This window comes from Podarcis cretensis, assembly GCF_951804945.1.
Source record: "Podarcis cretensis genome assembly, chromosome: 7".
Classification (NCBI taxonomy): domain Eukaryota; kingdom Metazoa; phylum Chordata; class Lepidosauria; order Squamata; family Lacertidae; genus Podarcis; species Podarcis cretensis.
This window is the reverse complement of record NC_137176.1, coordinates 27,618,181-27,632,742: the sequence shown is the minus strand read 5'-3', so window position 1 is coordinate 27,632,742 and position 14,562 is coordinate 27,618,181. Positions and strand designations below refer to the sequence as shown.

General features: G+C 38.1%; 1 protein-coding gene and 1 long non-coding RNA gene across 7 annotated transcripts in view; one reads left to right on the top strand and one right to left on the bottom strand.

Moving 5' to 3' along the window:
- The window catches only part of RPP40 (ribonuclease P/MRP subunit p40), a 33,751-nt gene that overhangs the window by 220 nt on the left and 18,969 nt on the right, over positions 1-14,562 (top strand). For 5 of the 6 annotated variants that reach the window (XR_013841143.1, XR_013841144.1, XR_013841145.1 and 2 more), the window contains exons 2-8: positions 2,933-3,077; positions 3,994-4,062; positions 4,669-4,764; positions 5,825-5,950; positions 7,319-7,517; positions 8,238-8,372; positions 8,842-9,063. Coding sequence is in view for 1 of the 6 variants with exons in the window: in XM_079985076.1 (XP_079841202.1) it covers positions 2,933-3,077; positions 3,994-4,062; positions 4,669-4,764; positions 5,825-5,950; positions 7,319-7,517; positions 8,238-8,372; positions 8,842-9,037 (966 nt within the window). In the remaining 5 variants the exon portion in view is untranslated. Of the gene's footprint in view, positions 1-2,932; positions 3,078-3,993; positions 4,063-4,668; positions 4,765-5,824; positions 5,951-7,318; positions 7,518-8,237; positions 8,373-8,841; positions 9,101-14,562 lie in introns of those variants that run through there. The other variant, XM_079985076.1, reaches the window with a different exon arrangement.
- On the bottom strand, positions 8,996-11,620 carry LOC307220970. The gene is made up of 2 exons (XR_013841234.1): positions 10,470-11,620; positions 8,996-10,016 (listed from the first exon to the last, which is right to left on the bottom strand). It is a non-coding gene; the product is annotated as an uncharacterized lncRNA (long non-coding RNA).

Genomic DNA, 14,562 nt, shown 5'->3' with positions numbered 1-14,562 from the left:
TTCGCTGGTGGCTTCCGAGGGATGAGGTGGCTCAGGATTGCACCGCCTCACTGACTTCCACGGGTGTATCTGCGATTACTGGTGTGGCGAATGGCCGTTTCTTAAAAGCCTTTATGTAAAATTGAAATTCCTAGGCGGTGCTTGCTGAGTTTCATGGCCATGTGGCAGTGATGAAAGTGGCGGATTATTGAAATGCGTGGCAACTCCTAGCGTCCTGCTCCTTCTAAGGCTATAGGGCAGGGTTTTGTTTTAATTTTTGGCCATGTAGCTGTTAAGGCTTCAATACCAAAGCAGTTCCTCCCTCTATTGATTTATCCATCCTGATAAAGGGGGAGAGTGTTCCTTGCTTACTATTTTGTGGCTTTCTTTTTCCCCCAAAAAGTTTTTATTGATTTTCACAACATTATAAACAGACACATAAAACAAACATAAATCGTAACCTTATTAAAAATTACACTTATTAACATTATTAAGTGACTTCCTTGCTTCCCTTTGGTTGAATTTCATTGCATGTCCTTTTAATGGTTTTCCAAATCGTAGTTCTTAAAATTACTATTCTGTGGCTTTCTGATTGGTCCTATCCTACCTAATTCTCTTTCTTTCTTTCTTTCTTTCTGGAAAAAAGGTGAGGGAATTCACCACCAAGTTTGTTTGTTTGTGGGCTCCCACCGCCACAGAAGTGGCTAAACGTAAGATGTGATTAATAAACACAGGCAGACAATGATCTGGATTATTAATAGCCACAGCTTTATTGATTACAGGTGTAGGCAATCTATATTTGGCTCAGGCACTGGGTGTATATCTGTTCCAGCCCCTCCCCCCAGACAAAAATAATAATTATAATTATTTAATTTTAGAAAGGTAAGGGAATTCAGTTTCCCCAAGTTCCTGTGTGTGTGTGCACAAATGTGTGTGGGGGTTGTGCAAAACTAGGTCTGACCTGAGTGAAATAAAGCCTAGTTTCGTCCCGTGTTACCTCTTAACTGTAACCTACCTGTTCCTCTGCTCAGCTAATTTAGTAGGTTTTGAGATGTATATGTATCTGGTATTCAGACAGGATTGAGAAACAGCTTCTCTAGATATGACATTGTTTTTGCTGCTGTGTAAGTAGCAATACATCATTCTTGCTCCACTACATCGCTGCCATTTGGCCTGAGGTTTTGTTTTTTTCATATCAAATGGTGCCAGTTGGCTGCAAAATATGTGCCCGTGGACACACACCTCTGCCAACTGAATATAGTGTTTTATGCATTGGGTGAAATGTACCATTCTCCACAAATGCTTATGCCACAATGCATATGTTAGTTATTTAAGGTACTTGCAAGACTGTATTGCTTTTGCTGCAATACACTAATAGTTTCAGACAGTATCTTTAACAATGTAGTGTTTATTTAACGTTTCTATCTCATGAGGCACTTAGAACAGCATTTTAAAAACTCAACCCATTCAAGACTGTATTATTTATTCAGTCTCTAACCAACTTACATATAAAATTAAAAATCAACCAGCATGTTATACTAAAGAACAGTGCCAACACACCCATCCAATGAAATTAAAAAGAACAAAACATAAAACAGATTAAAAGCCACCAGTGTCAGTTTTATTCTGTAACACAATCCAAAATCATGGCTTCAATAAGCACATACTTAAAACAGAATATGGGCCAAACTAGATGTGACACACAGCTGCATGGCTATGAGTTTAAAGATAGCTTCACTCACATGAGCCTTTTGTTCTAAAAATCAGACATGAGTGGGGTCGACCCACATTTAAACACATCGGCCTATCACATCATATCTAACTTGGCCCTTAGTTTTAAAACCTAAAAGTATCTTAGCACATCACTACGAAGCTACTGTATTATTTATTTTTTTGCTGGTTTCAAGTTTAAAATTCTACTGAGGGTTGTGCAAAGAATAAAATATTCCCTGACAGAATGGTTTAACTGTCTAACAGACATAACACTAAAGGGCTTATGAGACAATGGAGGGAAAAGGGAAAGTATGGATTAAAGTAAAGCTTAATACTAACAGTATAATGTATTTAGTACTCACTGCCTTGCAGGATATCTTCAGGAGTGGAGTCCCTTAGCTAGATGGATGGCATCTTTTATGTCTCCTTCTGACAACTGCAGCCAAGCTGGTGCTAAATGTATTGCTTTCCTTTTCTTTGGACAACATCAGCAGGCTGGGGGGATCATGTAGTTTGGGCAGCCTAGGACTTCCATACCCACTGCCCAAGCTTGAACCCCAGTGGTCACTTCAGTTCTGCTAACACAGTGAAAACAACAGAGGCAGCAGCAGCTACAAGTTACCAGGCTCTGCAGCCACAGCAGGCGCTGTGATTCTCCAGCAGTTTAACTTCACCCCCAGAGGCACACTCCATTGTCTCTTGAGACAGATGGATGTCAACAACAACAAAAATTATTTAGGCATGTAACGGGGACATATCAGATGTGGCCTTTTGTATCCAGTCCATATTGCTTGTAGAGCTACAGTTTTCCTCTTGCATGCTTTCCGTGGGGAGGAGGGGATACTTGTGGCCCTACAGATGTTGGAGAACTCCAAACTTCCATCAGTCCCAGATACTTTCTTGCAAACATTTGTAAATGTGTAGAGATAGCTTGTAGCGGTGTTCAGCCTGAACAAGCCTACAAACAGTATACCTAACACAGGAATGCTGGGAGAATAAAGCAGGATAAATCCTTGTCATCTTGACTTTCTTGGTAGAAGAATTGGTTACAAATGCACAAGTATTTGGGTACTAACTGTTCATAATAGGTTAAAAACACTTATTTGTTTGAGATATTATTTAATATAAAACAGCCAGCATTGTATTAATGTTTATCTGTGGAGCTGTGTAAAAGATACTTTGCAGTCTGTTTATCAATGATCGTAATACCTAATTTATATCCCAAATGTTCTCTGAATAGGTGTCTTTTTTTATCCCTGACTGTGGAGTAGTTCCAGAAGCATTAAAAAATACAGTTGCAGATATTGGGCAGTACTACTTGGTGAAGAATTTGTCGCTTCATGAGTTAGTTACACAGGAATTTATTAGCACATTTGTGAAGAAAGGTAAGAAACCATTGAAATAGATAAGAAAGCATGACTGAAACTGTTTCATAGAGGTGGATTGTAATTAATTTAAAGAAAATATTTGGCTCCTGAAGGATTTTTTAAGAGAAGCACCTTAGAAAAATTGGGTGTTATTGTTTGTTTTTGCTTTTTGGTCTTTCATTCAGTTGTAACAGCCTCTGCTTACTTTGGCTCTAATATTGTGTCCAATATAATAGGTCTGAGGGTTTTGAGTGCACTGGTGCCTTGTCTTCTGGCTGCAGGAGTTTGTTTTTGTTTTTGTTTTTTTGCTGCAGTAGATGTTTAAAGCTAAGTGTTGTAATCCTTGAATGCAGAATTTTCTTGTGAAGTTACTAGAAGTAAAGGTAAAAGATAAAGGACTCCTGGATGGTTAAGTCTAATCAAAGGTGAATATGGGGTGTGGCGCTCATCTCGCTTTCAGGCCAAGGGAGCTGGTGTTTGTCCACAGACAGCTTTCCAGGTCATCTGGCAAGCATGACTAAACTGCTTCTGGTGCATTGGGACACGGTGACGAGTGCCAGAGTGCACGGAAACACTGTTTACCTTCCTGCAACAGCAGTACCTATTTATCTACTTGCACTGATGTGCTTTTGAACTGCTAGGTTTGCAGAAGCTGGGATAGAGCAACAGGAGCTCTCCCCATCACACGGATTCAAACTGCTGACCTTCCAATCGGCAAGCCCAAGAGGCTCAGTGGTTTAGACCACAGCCCCACCCATGTCCCTTTACCTTTACATTTTTACTAGAAGTAACATCACAACAAGTAGAAGTGGCATTCCGAGATTAGTTTAACTATTGCAGTTTCTTTGAAGAACATGATATAATAAAAAACAAACAAAACTAATAATGACTTTAAAAAAGAAACAATAAACTCTGAAGTCTTTCTGTGTTTTAGGTTCATGTTATGCTCTTACGTATAAAACAAGGATTGACCAAGACAATACAGCTGCTCTGCTACCAACAGGTATGATATCATGCTGAAAACAAATAGATATAGCATTTTTTAAATTTTATAGTACTAAAAAGTATCATTCAGTTCAGTTAGACTAGCTAGTGGTCTATAGAAGATGTGTGTGTGTGTGCCCACAGAAGAGAGAGGGGGATGTAATTCATATACTCACCTGGCCCAAATATCATGTTTTTAGGTAGAAAATCTAGTGTGCATGTTTGTACTTCTCAACACACATATAAGAAAATGTGCAACTAAGGTATTCCAGTGCTAGTCTTGATTCACATTGCCTTTTATTCTCTTTCTGAGGATTAAGGGTTGTAAGACTCAGGCCTCAAAGCATATAGACCTATGTGTACAGCCTTCACATCATATTTTATGCCAGTATGCATAGGCAATCCTTGTATGAACCACTCCACAGAATGTGTATACGTAACAAGCTGCTTTCCAAAATAGAGTAGAAAATGAGAATCAATGTAGTTGATCCCTGTTATCTTCTGGTAATAACTGTTCACAATTTTAATTCAGTGCTATTAGTTCATTTTGTGTTTGTGTTTTTACTTTGTAGTATGTATTAAGAAGTTGGAAAATATGCTTATTTGCAATTATTTTTGTTTATAGGCAAATTAATTATATCAGTAGACAAGGATACTTATGAAGAGCTTGGACTGCAAGGCCGTCCTTCTCTGTATTCTGGTAAAAAGCCGATGAGATACAGTAAGTACCTATTTATTAGATAACACCTCACTTCTTTCCAGTTCTTGGCTTTCTTATGAATATAGGACATCATACCCTCAGCTTTTGAGGTTTGGAATTTGAGTTGGATTCTGCTTGAATAAACAGATTTGCCCCCTATAGATCAATTTTCCTGATCAAACAAGGGAAATACTTAAAGAAGTAGTTCTCAACGCATGTAGCTCATGCAGATGCATGTGCCTACTTCAATGTGCATCCCTAATTATATCATAATGCTCAACTCATTGGACAGCCCTCCTTGTGGTGCAGCAATAAAATTGCTAGCTCATTTGCAAAGCTAAGCAGCATCCAGTAGGGTTTCAAGTTGGATGGAAGACCATGTATTGCGTGTGCTGCATTGCAGAGTGTTGGACTAGATGACCCTCGGGGTCCCTTCCAACTCTACAGTTATATGATTCTCTGGCTCAGTCTGCCTTTTGATACAGACTAGGATACTTATGCCCATCTTGGGCCAGTAAACGTTCTGTGGAACTAGAGATGAGTTGAGGTCAGTATTCATTACCAGCTTGTTTCAGGGATCAATTCACAATGCTTCAATGGCATGTACAGTCGGAGATCGATATATATCACAGGGCACATGCTCCTATTCAAACCCCCCCCCCCCCCCGAGTCTCAAAATGTGCTAGTAAGGCCTTGTTGTAGAATCCTTCCTCTAGGGAGGTAAGGTTATTCTCTCCTAGGAGCAGGACTTTTTTTGTGTGGCTCCTGTGGAATGCTCTTCCTGAGGAAGTCTGCGTGTCTCCTGGTCTCATTTTGTAGTCAGGTGAAAATACCTTCATCCCATCAGGCATCTGGGGATTAGTGAAGATTCTAAATGTTTTCTTACGGAATCTTTTTTGTTTTCTGTTGAAAGGTGGTCTATAAATACTGTAAATAATGAATACCTGGTATATACTCATTAATGTTTTTTATTGCAATGTTTAGCTTCTTTTTAGAAAGAGTACTTACTTAGTTATCCAGGTAGCATAAGATTTACTAATACTATGTTCACATCAAAATTTATGCTTTCTTCTTTTAATAGTTATTACTGTTGACTTGACTGATTCAACCTTCAGCCCTGATAGTAAGAAATACAACAGAGTGATCTGGGCCTTGAAGGAAAAAATGCCACTAGAGTTTGATTTCTTGATGGCTTGGCACCAAACAGGTAACAGCACGTTAACCATAAAAGGGAATGGCGGAAGACATACATTATAAATACCATTCTATTCTAAAGGCTGATTCTGGTGTTTTTACATGTGACCTATAGGTGTCTATACACATTTAAGGTGCATGTAAATGTAATATAGGAAGGGTAACCTGTCTGTCAGGAGAGCCCCTTGTTTGGCAAGACTGCAGACCTTAGTTTGGGCAGTGCACGTCTTTTCTAAGAAATGGGGTTTCTTTTATGCAATTGGCTGGAATGCTTAGGCATCGAAAGTAGAACTAAATTTGTGGGAGATGATAGTACATATTAGTCACCAAAAACAATTGATTTTTTTGGTTTTTGAGAAATCAGTAAATGAGGGACTACATATATATATATATATATATATAGTACAAAATAATAATGATAATAATAATAAGCATTATTATACAAATAATCCTTAAAGATTGTGTGGATGGGATAAGGAGTGTGTTAATAATAATAATAATAATAATAATTTTTTATTCATACCCCGCCCTCCCCAGCCAAGGCCGGACTCAGAGCGGCTTACAAGCAATAATAAAAACAAGTTGAATGATTACAACTTAAAAACAAAATTAAAATACAACATAAAAATATTACAATATTAAAATAAAATGTAGCCTCAAAGCAGGAGGAGAAGGAAAGAAAAAAAGAAAGAGAGGGAGGGAGGGAATCAAATTGGCTCCAAGCCAAAGGCCAGGCGGAACAACTCTGTCTTACAGGCTCTGCGGAAAGAAATCGGATCCTGCAGGGCCCTGGTCTCATGAGGCAGAGCGTTCCACCAGGCCGGAGCCAGAGTTGAAAAGGCCCTGGCTCTGGTTGAAGCCAATCTAACTTCCTTAGGGCCCGGGACCACTAGGGTGTTGATATTTATGGACCTTGAAGCTCTCCGTGGGGCATACCGGGAGAGGCGGTCTCGTAGGTACGAGGGTCCTAGGTCATATTAGAATTATGACCTCGTGCACTTCCTAATTTGGAATTATTTTTCCTGTGTTCTTGCATTTTTCTAATTTCATTTTTCAGTTTAAACCTCTAATGTTGATCATGCAAATTCCAGCAAAGTGGCACAGTCTGGTTGCGCTCCTAAGTGCTAAATGGATCTGAAAGTATACTTTTTATCCTAAAAGGAATGTGACAACTTGTGGGATTAAGAGGAGGAGGTTGGAAATCTTAGGCTCTGGCATGGCACAGATAAACAGTAGATTTAATTTCAACACTGTATTTCACTAAATCTATCTTTCCAAATTGCATACAATCATAAAAGTGTTTGAATAGTGTGGGGAAAAATGCTCCTTTTAAAGTCTATTTCTTTTTTTTAACTTTTGGGGTGTGTTGTTTGCATTCAAGGATCAGAAGAATCAAGTTTGATGTCATACTTTTCCAAAAACCAAATACAGGCCCTTCAGCCAAAAATAACATTCAGCACATTAAGAAATGTGCAGTGTCCAGTTCTGGAAAGCAATAAATTGGAAGGAGAGCCAGAAACAGCATGCAGTGCTCAGGAATTATTCGAATGGCTAGGTGCCATTTTCACTCATACTGACTTGTAAGTATCTGTTGCTTGTTGTAAGTATATATGTCTGACTATTTTTCTTCAAAAGAAACCCAATTGGCTTAACATCAAATTACACACACACACACACACACACACACACACACACACACGTATTAAAAATAGTAGGAAAAACATCACTATAAAATGGCAAAACCCATCATATTTTCAAAATGAAAGGAACAGCCAAGCAAAAGGAGGAGTATCCACAACACAAGACATCCACTTTCAGGCATCTGTTGAAGTCCTTTTTCTGCCGACAGAGCCAAGCCACTGGTTAAACTTCCCTGCTATTTTAATGATTATTTTCTATTGTTTTTATTGTCTTTTGTGTTTTATTATGTTTGTATAAATTGTTGTACACCGCCTTGATATTTTAAGTGATTTGGTGGTATATAAATATTTTTATAAATAAAAGTTGTTTAGACACTGTAGTGCATAATGTCATTTGGATAGTTATTACCATATCTAGGTTATTAAAAAGTAAGCTGAATTTTTCTGCTGGACATCACTGTTGTCCACAGATCTCAAAGGGCACAATCTACTGACACAATGGGAATTGTACATGATAATTTACTAAATGGATTTTGTCCAGTGAAAGGGGAAATTATTCAGCACTTGGTGATTTAGCTGCATGGTGCACAAGCAGAACAATTATTTAGCAGTCAGAATGTTAAAATACTAAAAGAGTCTTGCATATGTTCTTTTTTGCAGAGAAAATACATCTTCTAGTTTCTTATCAACATATTCATGTCCTCAACCGAGCACAACAGTAGAACAAGCTTTGTTGTGTACAATAACAGGCTTTATACTTCCAGAGAAGATAATTCATTTGTTTGAACAAATATGGTAAGCAGTTAGCTATACAATCTGTCCTATTTAGCATGTTATAACTACACCTGGAGTTGATCAAATTGAGCCCTAAACACACAACAGCATAAATACCACTGAACTGACTTCTGAATATACATGCATTGGGTTGCACTGCATGTGTGTTCATGCAAAACTGTACACAGTATTATATTTGTTTCAGTGTTTTTCCAATCATTTGATTCACAGCCAATTTCAGGGAGGGGGGTGCAGGGGGAAGCACAAGCAGAAGTCCTTGTGCAGGGTTTCTACTGATGGTGCTGGTTAGGTGAATCCCTCCCTGTGTGTTAATTTGAACAATCTTATGTACATACTCTTTATCAATAAGACTTATTTCTCTGTATATATCCATAGGATCAAGCTATTTGCTTGAACTGCTATGATCTAACTTCTCTTGCAAAGCTTAATATAATTTATAATTTTGCCTCTCTTTTCTTCCCCACAACAGTTCCTATTTTGAAGAACCAAAGTTGGCTCACTGGATATCGCTCATTGTTCATGGCTTTGCTGACAGCCCTGTTTCCTGGAAAGAAAGTGAACATGGTTTCCTAAAAGGCGGGGAGAATTTATACAACTTCGTAATTTTTAGGAGCTTGGACTACTGGCTTCAAATGGCAGTTGGAGCATATGATGATTGTCCTTAAATAATGACTACTGAAGGCATTCAAAGGTGTTGTATTATTAAATAGACATTTTTGTAAAATTATTTTAAAAATATACCCTTTAAAAGGGTAGGTTATCTGGCTTGAAATCAAACACAAAGGTGAAATGATTTTCATCTTATTTTCTTTTTTAAAATTAGTTGTATATTTAAGTGTGTGTGTTTGTAAGGGTTTTAAAAACATAGTTAACGTTTGAGCTTTAAATTTGCAGCCATAAAAAATGTTGTGGAACATGTTGGTTTGAAGTTGGTTTAAAATCCTGCTATAAAAACAATGATACGTAAATAAAAACATTTATTCTACCTTTTGGAGAAAAATGTTTTGAATTTACGTAAGAAGTTGCAGAAGCAACAATTATTAGACTTTGCCCTTACCAAGATGGCAGCTAGTAGGAAGGATTGTACCAGTTCCTAGAGCCAGCATGTCGGTACAACTAGAACCCTTGCCTTATCAGAGACACCCATCTCAATCCCTTTTCCTAGCCCCTTGTGCTGCACAGCTGTGCTGTCTTTTTTATTGAGCTGTGTGTGTGTGTGTGTGAATCTGTGTATGTGAATTCTAATTACAACACAATACCATTGGAAATTACTAAGAATAAAATGACATTTATATAATGGGAGGTTACTTTGCAACGTGTCTGCTGCTTGTGTCATGGGAACCATTTTTTAAATTTCCTGTGATCCAATGAAATGACTGCAGTAAAACACAGCTGAACTTACTGGATGAAGAATTGGGAGTTTACCAGCAACTGTGATAGTTGGGTGGAGATCTGGTAAACAGCATTACTGCTATAATGGAAATGCTTGCTAGGACAAGATCTTGTATGGTGGCATCTGACACTCTGACGGTAAACTCCTGTGAGTAGAAAGGTAAAACTGATGCTTTCTAGGTTTACCAAATTGTGACCTATTCCCAGTGCCTCTTGTTATAATAATTTCAGGTCAGCAAGATTTTCAGGTGCCTCAAGTCCCTATTCAATCTTGCGCCATCTTGTCTGTTAGGAAGCAGAACTAGAGTCCTTTAATTTAATACTTACAGGTTCTTTTTATATCATAGCTCTTACAAGGTGATCATAAAATGTTAAATACATTTAAAACATGATATTCTAGACATTAACTTCTGAACAGTGGCATGCTGCACCAGTAGAGTTGGGTTCTCCCAGAATAATGCATTGCTGTTCTTGAGCTTTGACTCAACAGGTCAGAATCTGGCAAACTGCAGTTGCCTTAAAGACAGCCTTTTCTCTAATTGCTGTGCTGAGATCTTGGTCCTTGCTTGTCAGTAAAGTTCAAAGCCAGACAGGAAGGAAGTGAGCTCAGTTGTGGAAAGGGGTAGGTGTAATATACTTAATGAAAACCTTTCAAGAATGAAAATCTAGACCAGGGGGATTGTGACCTTATCCAATTTGTTTGACATGAATTCAGCAAAAAAATAATTTTACTCTGCATTTTGCAACAGATTACAGAAGCAAAATATTATGACCAGAAATTATTACAACATCTTTTGGCATTGTTAAAAAAAAGTGGCAAGGGAGGGCTCATGATGCTATATGCTGGCAATCCTAGGAGCATCGTTGCTCTGTAAATAACCGTTGTTGGTTTTTTTGGCAGAGGAGAGCATGTTTTGGAAATCCTTGCTTGACATTATTTTGTTTGTTTTAAACATTATTAACCAGAGTATTTTTTTAGTTGGCATATTGACCTTTCAGACAGTCTGAGCTACAGCTTTGAGCTAGTTCAGAGTCTCAGCAAGTAGGCTGAGCATGTAACATTATACAGCAATAAGGTTCAGGTGCATGCACCCTCTCATGTCACATATAAAATCTTCAGTTTGAATCAGAACCTCTTCACATGTTCATTATTGGATGAAGAGGTGATAGTCCCACTTGTGCAAGAGCATTGAGAACAGTGTATGTGTGCAAATGCAGATGGAGTTAACATGAAAAGATGCAATGAATGGGAAGAGGTAGGATATATCTGCTGAAGATTTGCTTCCACATACAGATATCAGTGAACTGGCCTTTTACTACATGCACCCAACATGCTTGTTTTGCTATTCACAAATGTATGAAAATATGCTATTAATTTCTTATAGCAACTTTTTTGGTCATATTAAAAAACAACAAGCCCCAAACTCCAGAGTTTTATTTATTTTAAAATCTCATATTCTTACGTTATGGCTGTGCATGGAGAAACAATCATACGGTCCTCTGCCCCATCTGCTTCAAATCTAGACAGTTTGACACCATATCAGTTCAGCTGTAATCAGTAGCAGATAAACAACCATACTTTTCCGTCTCCCAGCTAAATAGCAAGAGTGGGGACTTAGAAAGATATGCTTAGGTGGCTTAAATATTATTGTAATAGAGATTCAGAGGTGTTCTCTAGCTTCCACCTAGAGCAGGCATAATGTCTTATAAAATAACCTGAGTTCTTATTTTAGAATAAAAACAGTTGACTCCTAGAGCCTCCAACTACAGCTGGAAATCTTAACAAGAGCAAGGATTCTGCTGAACACAGTGCTCCTGGGTAGCAGGAAGCAAATTATAGCATTCTGCACTCTCCAATACTGTTTGCATGCACTTTACAACATTTTTAAAAAAAGAATATTTATCATCTGATACAATCAGTTGTTAATTTTCAGTTACCCCTTTAGATTATAATGCCTTAATTGCTATATATTCTCTAACGGCATAGTGATTCAGCTAGAATTTAGGGTCACTTCATGCATCAGATTTTTTCCTAGGATGTATGTGGTGAAAAAGCTACGTGAGAATGTGTTCTTAGTAAAATGTACTGTCAGTTTAAATGACAGCAATGTAGGACATGGTATTTTGTGAAGTGGTCCTAACAAGAAAGCTGACCAATTCTTATTCTAGTCAGCTTTCACAAAAGACTGCAATTTCCAAATTACTATTCCAATACTATTCCAAATTACTATTCAAATGGGGTACTGTGGAGTCCATGACATGGACATGCAGCCTGTATACAGTTCTGTCCCACCAAGATTTACTACATGTTTACACCAAGCTGACACTACAGGACAAGCCCACATACACATGCAATTACAGGCACTTCTTTAAGAGGTGGCATTCTTACATCCTTCCCATTTGCTGTGGTAGAATAGGGTGTGCAGACTTTCCATGAATGCAGTTCCAGTTCTCTTCTTAGAAGTTTGGTATTCATGGAACTGTCATGGAGCAAACTGATGAGAAAAATAGTATTTGTGTATCTAGTTTCTGCCTACCTGTACAGCAGGATTATGTAGAATAGATAGTCACTGATGAGAGAAAAGTATGCCTATCAGGTCCAGTTGAAATGTTACAATAGACACGAAAAAACATATATTATTCGATTTTCACTATTATTAATTTAATTTATATACCTCCCTTTATCTGAAGATCCCAGGGCGAAATACCATATTAAAAGCATAATTTACATCTATCACAATATTTTTTGTTGCTATGGCCGACGGCTGATGCAAATAAAGTTTCATTCATTCATAATTTACATAGTGTAATGATAGAAGACAATAAAACAGTCACAGAAAAAAAATCATTAAACAGCCACTCCACACAAACTTAAAAAACCATAGGTAGTTTGATGGCTAAAAGCCTGGGTAAAGAGGAATGCTTTCCCCTGGCACCTAAAGACATGTAATATTGGCTCCAGGAGAGCCTTTCTGGGAAGAGCATTCCGGTGCCACCACAGAAAAGGCCTGTTCTAGTGTTGTCACCCTCTGAACCTCTTGGAGCAGGAATGCAGAGAAGAGCCTTGGATGACAAGCACAGGGTCCGGGTCAGTTTGAATGGGGAGAGGTGGTCCTTAAGGTATTGAGGTCCTGAGCCGTGTAAGGCTTTATAGGTCAGCACCAGCACTTTGAATTAGGCTTGGAAACTCATTGACAGGGTCAGAATCAGTGTTATAGACTCAACACGTCTTGCCCCAGCGAGCAACCTGGCTGTCAAATTTTGCACCATCTGAAGTTTTTGATCCATCTTCCAAGACAGCCCCACATATGATGCATTGCAGTACTCTATGCAAGAAACCATGGATGACATTATCATGTTTAAAACCGGTTGCCTAAGTGTATAGTGTTAACACATGACCATGACATACCCCCACACCATAGATCCGTGATTTGCTAATGATTACATATTTATATGCTAGCACTTTGTTTCAGATGTGATGCTGTCTATGCGTATCCCTGCATGGATCATGTTTCATTTATTATGTGCCCAATGTCACATTTGAATTGCTGCATAATTATTTTTGCCTTTTTTCTGGATGGTGATACAAAATAAGTCACACTAAAAATATTCAGGAAGGAAGACAGCATAGACAGGTGGAGCTGAACACATTTCTGGCAGAGCTCCACAGAAGGCAGTGGAGCTCTACAAGATTGGAATTTGCTCCATTTTAATCTTCACAGCTGTTTGCTGTCTCTCTTGAGGAGGAAAACACACACCGCACATCCATTAAAAAAAATATTAAATCCCCCCCAAACTAAGAAAGATGCCAGCAAAGTAAATGTTTACACCTTTTCTTCATATTTATGGAGATTTAATCCAAATCATTCCACTGCACATTTTAAAAAAGTTTTATTTAAACAGGAGAGGTAGAACTAAAAGACAAAAAGAAATACACCGAAAAGGATTACTGTAAACATGTTAAAGCAGCTCAGCTTTTACTGAGAAGATGTATACTTCTCAATATAAGTCCACTTAGCCGTTCTTTTGGATTGCCATGAGAAAATGAAACCATTCACTTAAGAAAAACTGATGCTAGCTTAAATTGCTCAATCCTCGTAATAGTGACAGTAGCCTTATCTAGTGAGCTCAACCAATTTATGTTTTAAAATAGCCGTAAGACAACCTTATAGAATCTATAGCAGATCTGTGAGCAACCATGTAAATAAACAGAAGAGATACTGAGTGCTTAATCTAAGGGAGTTTTAAACTGAAAAAGGCTCAAGGCATGTGGATCTGAAAGCATTTTGGGGGATTTAAATTATGGATTAGATACATAACATCATACTTCTGAAAGGCTCATCATGGTCTGAAACACTGCTTTATGTCTTCTGAACACAGTGCCAACTGTGCACTGAATCTGGCACCTGCTGTTGTAATTAGCTTTTCTGGAATGGTTTGTAACACACTCTGGCCAAAGGCTTCTCTCTCCTTCCTTCCCCCTCTCCACCCCCTCCTGGGCTGCTGTGGTGGCAGAATCCAACGCTCTTCCTTTTGCAGTTTTCCATCTATTGATCCTTTTCTACTAACTGTCAGCAACATAAGACAATATTTTCAAGTGATGAAACCCAATTTTGGTCTATTAAAAAAGAGCCAAGAAGGCTTTCTACAAGCAATAAGAGTCAACAGAAGTGAATAGTGGGTACTAAATTAAACAAAGGAAGAAGCTTCTGAAATAAAAAATGGAAGCACTGTCAAAATATAGGCTTTGATATGAAATGGAGTTGGCTGGAGCTCACTCATCTGTGTAGGTAGTTTG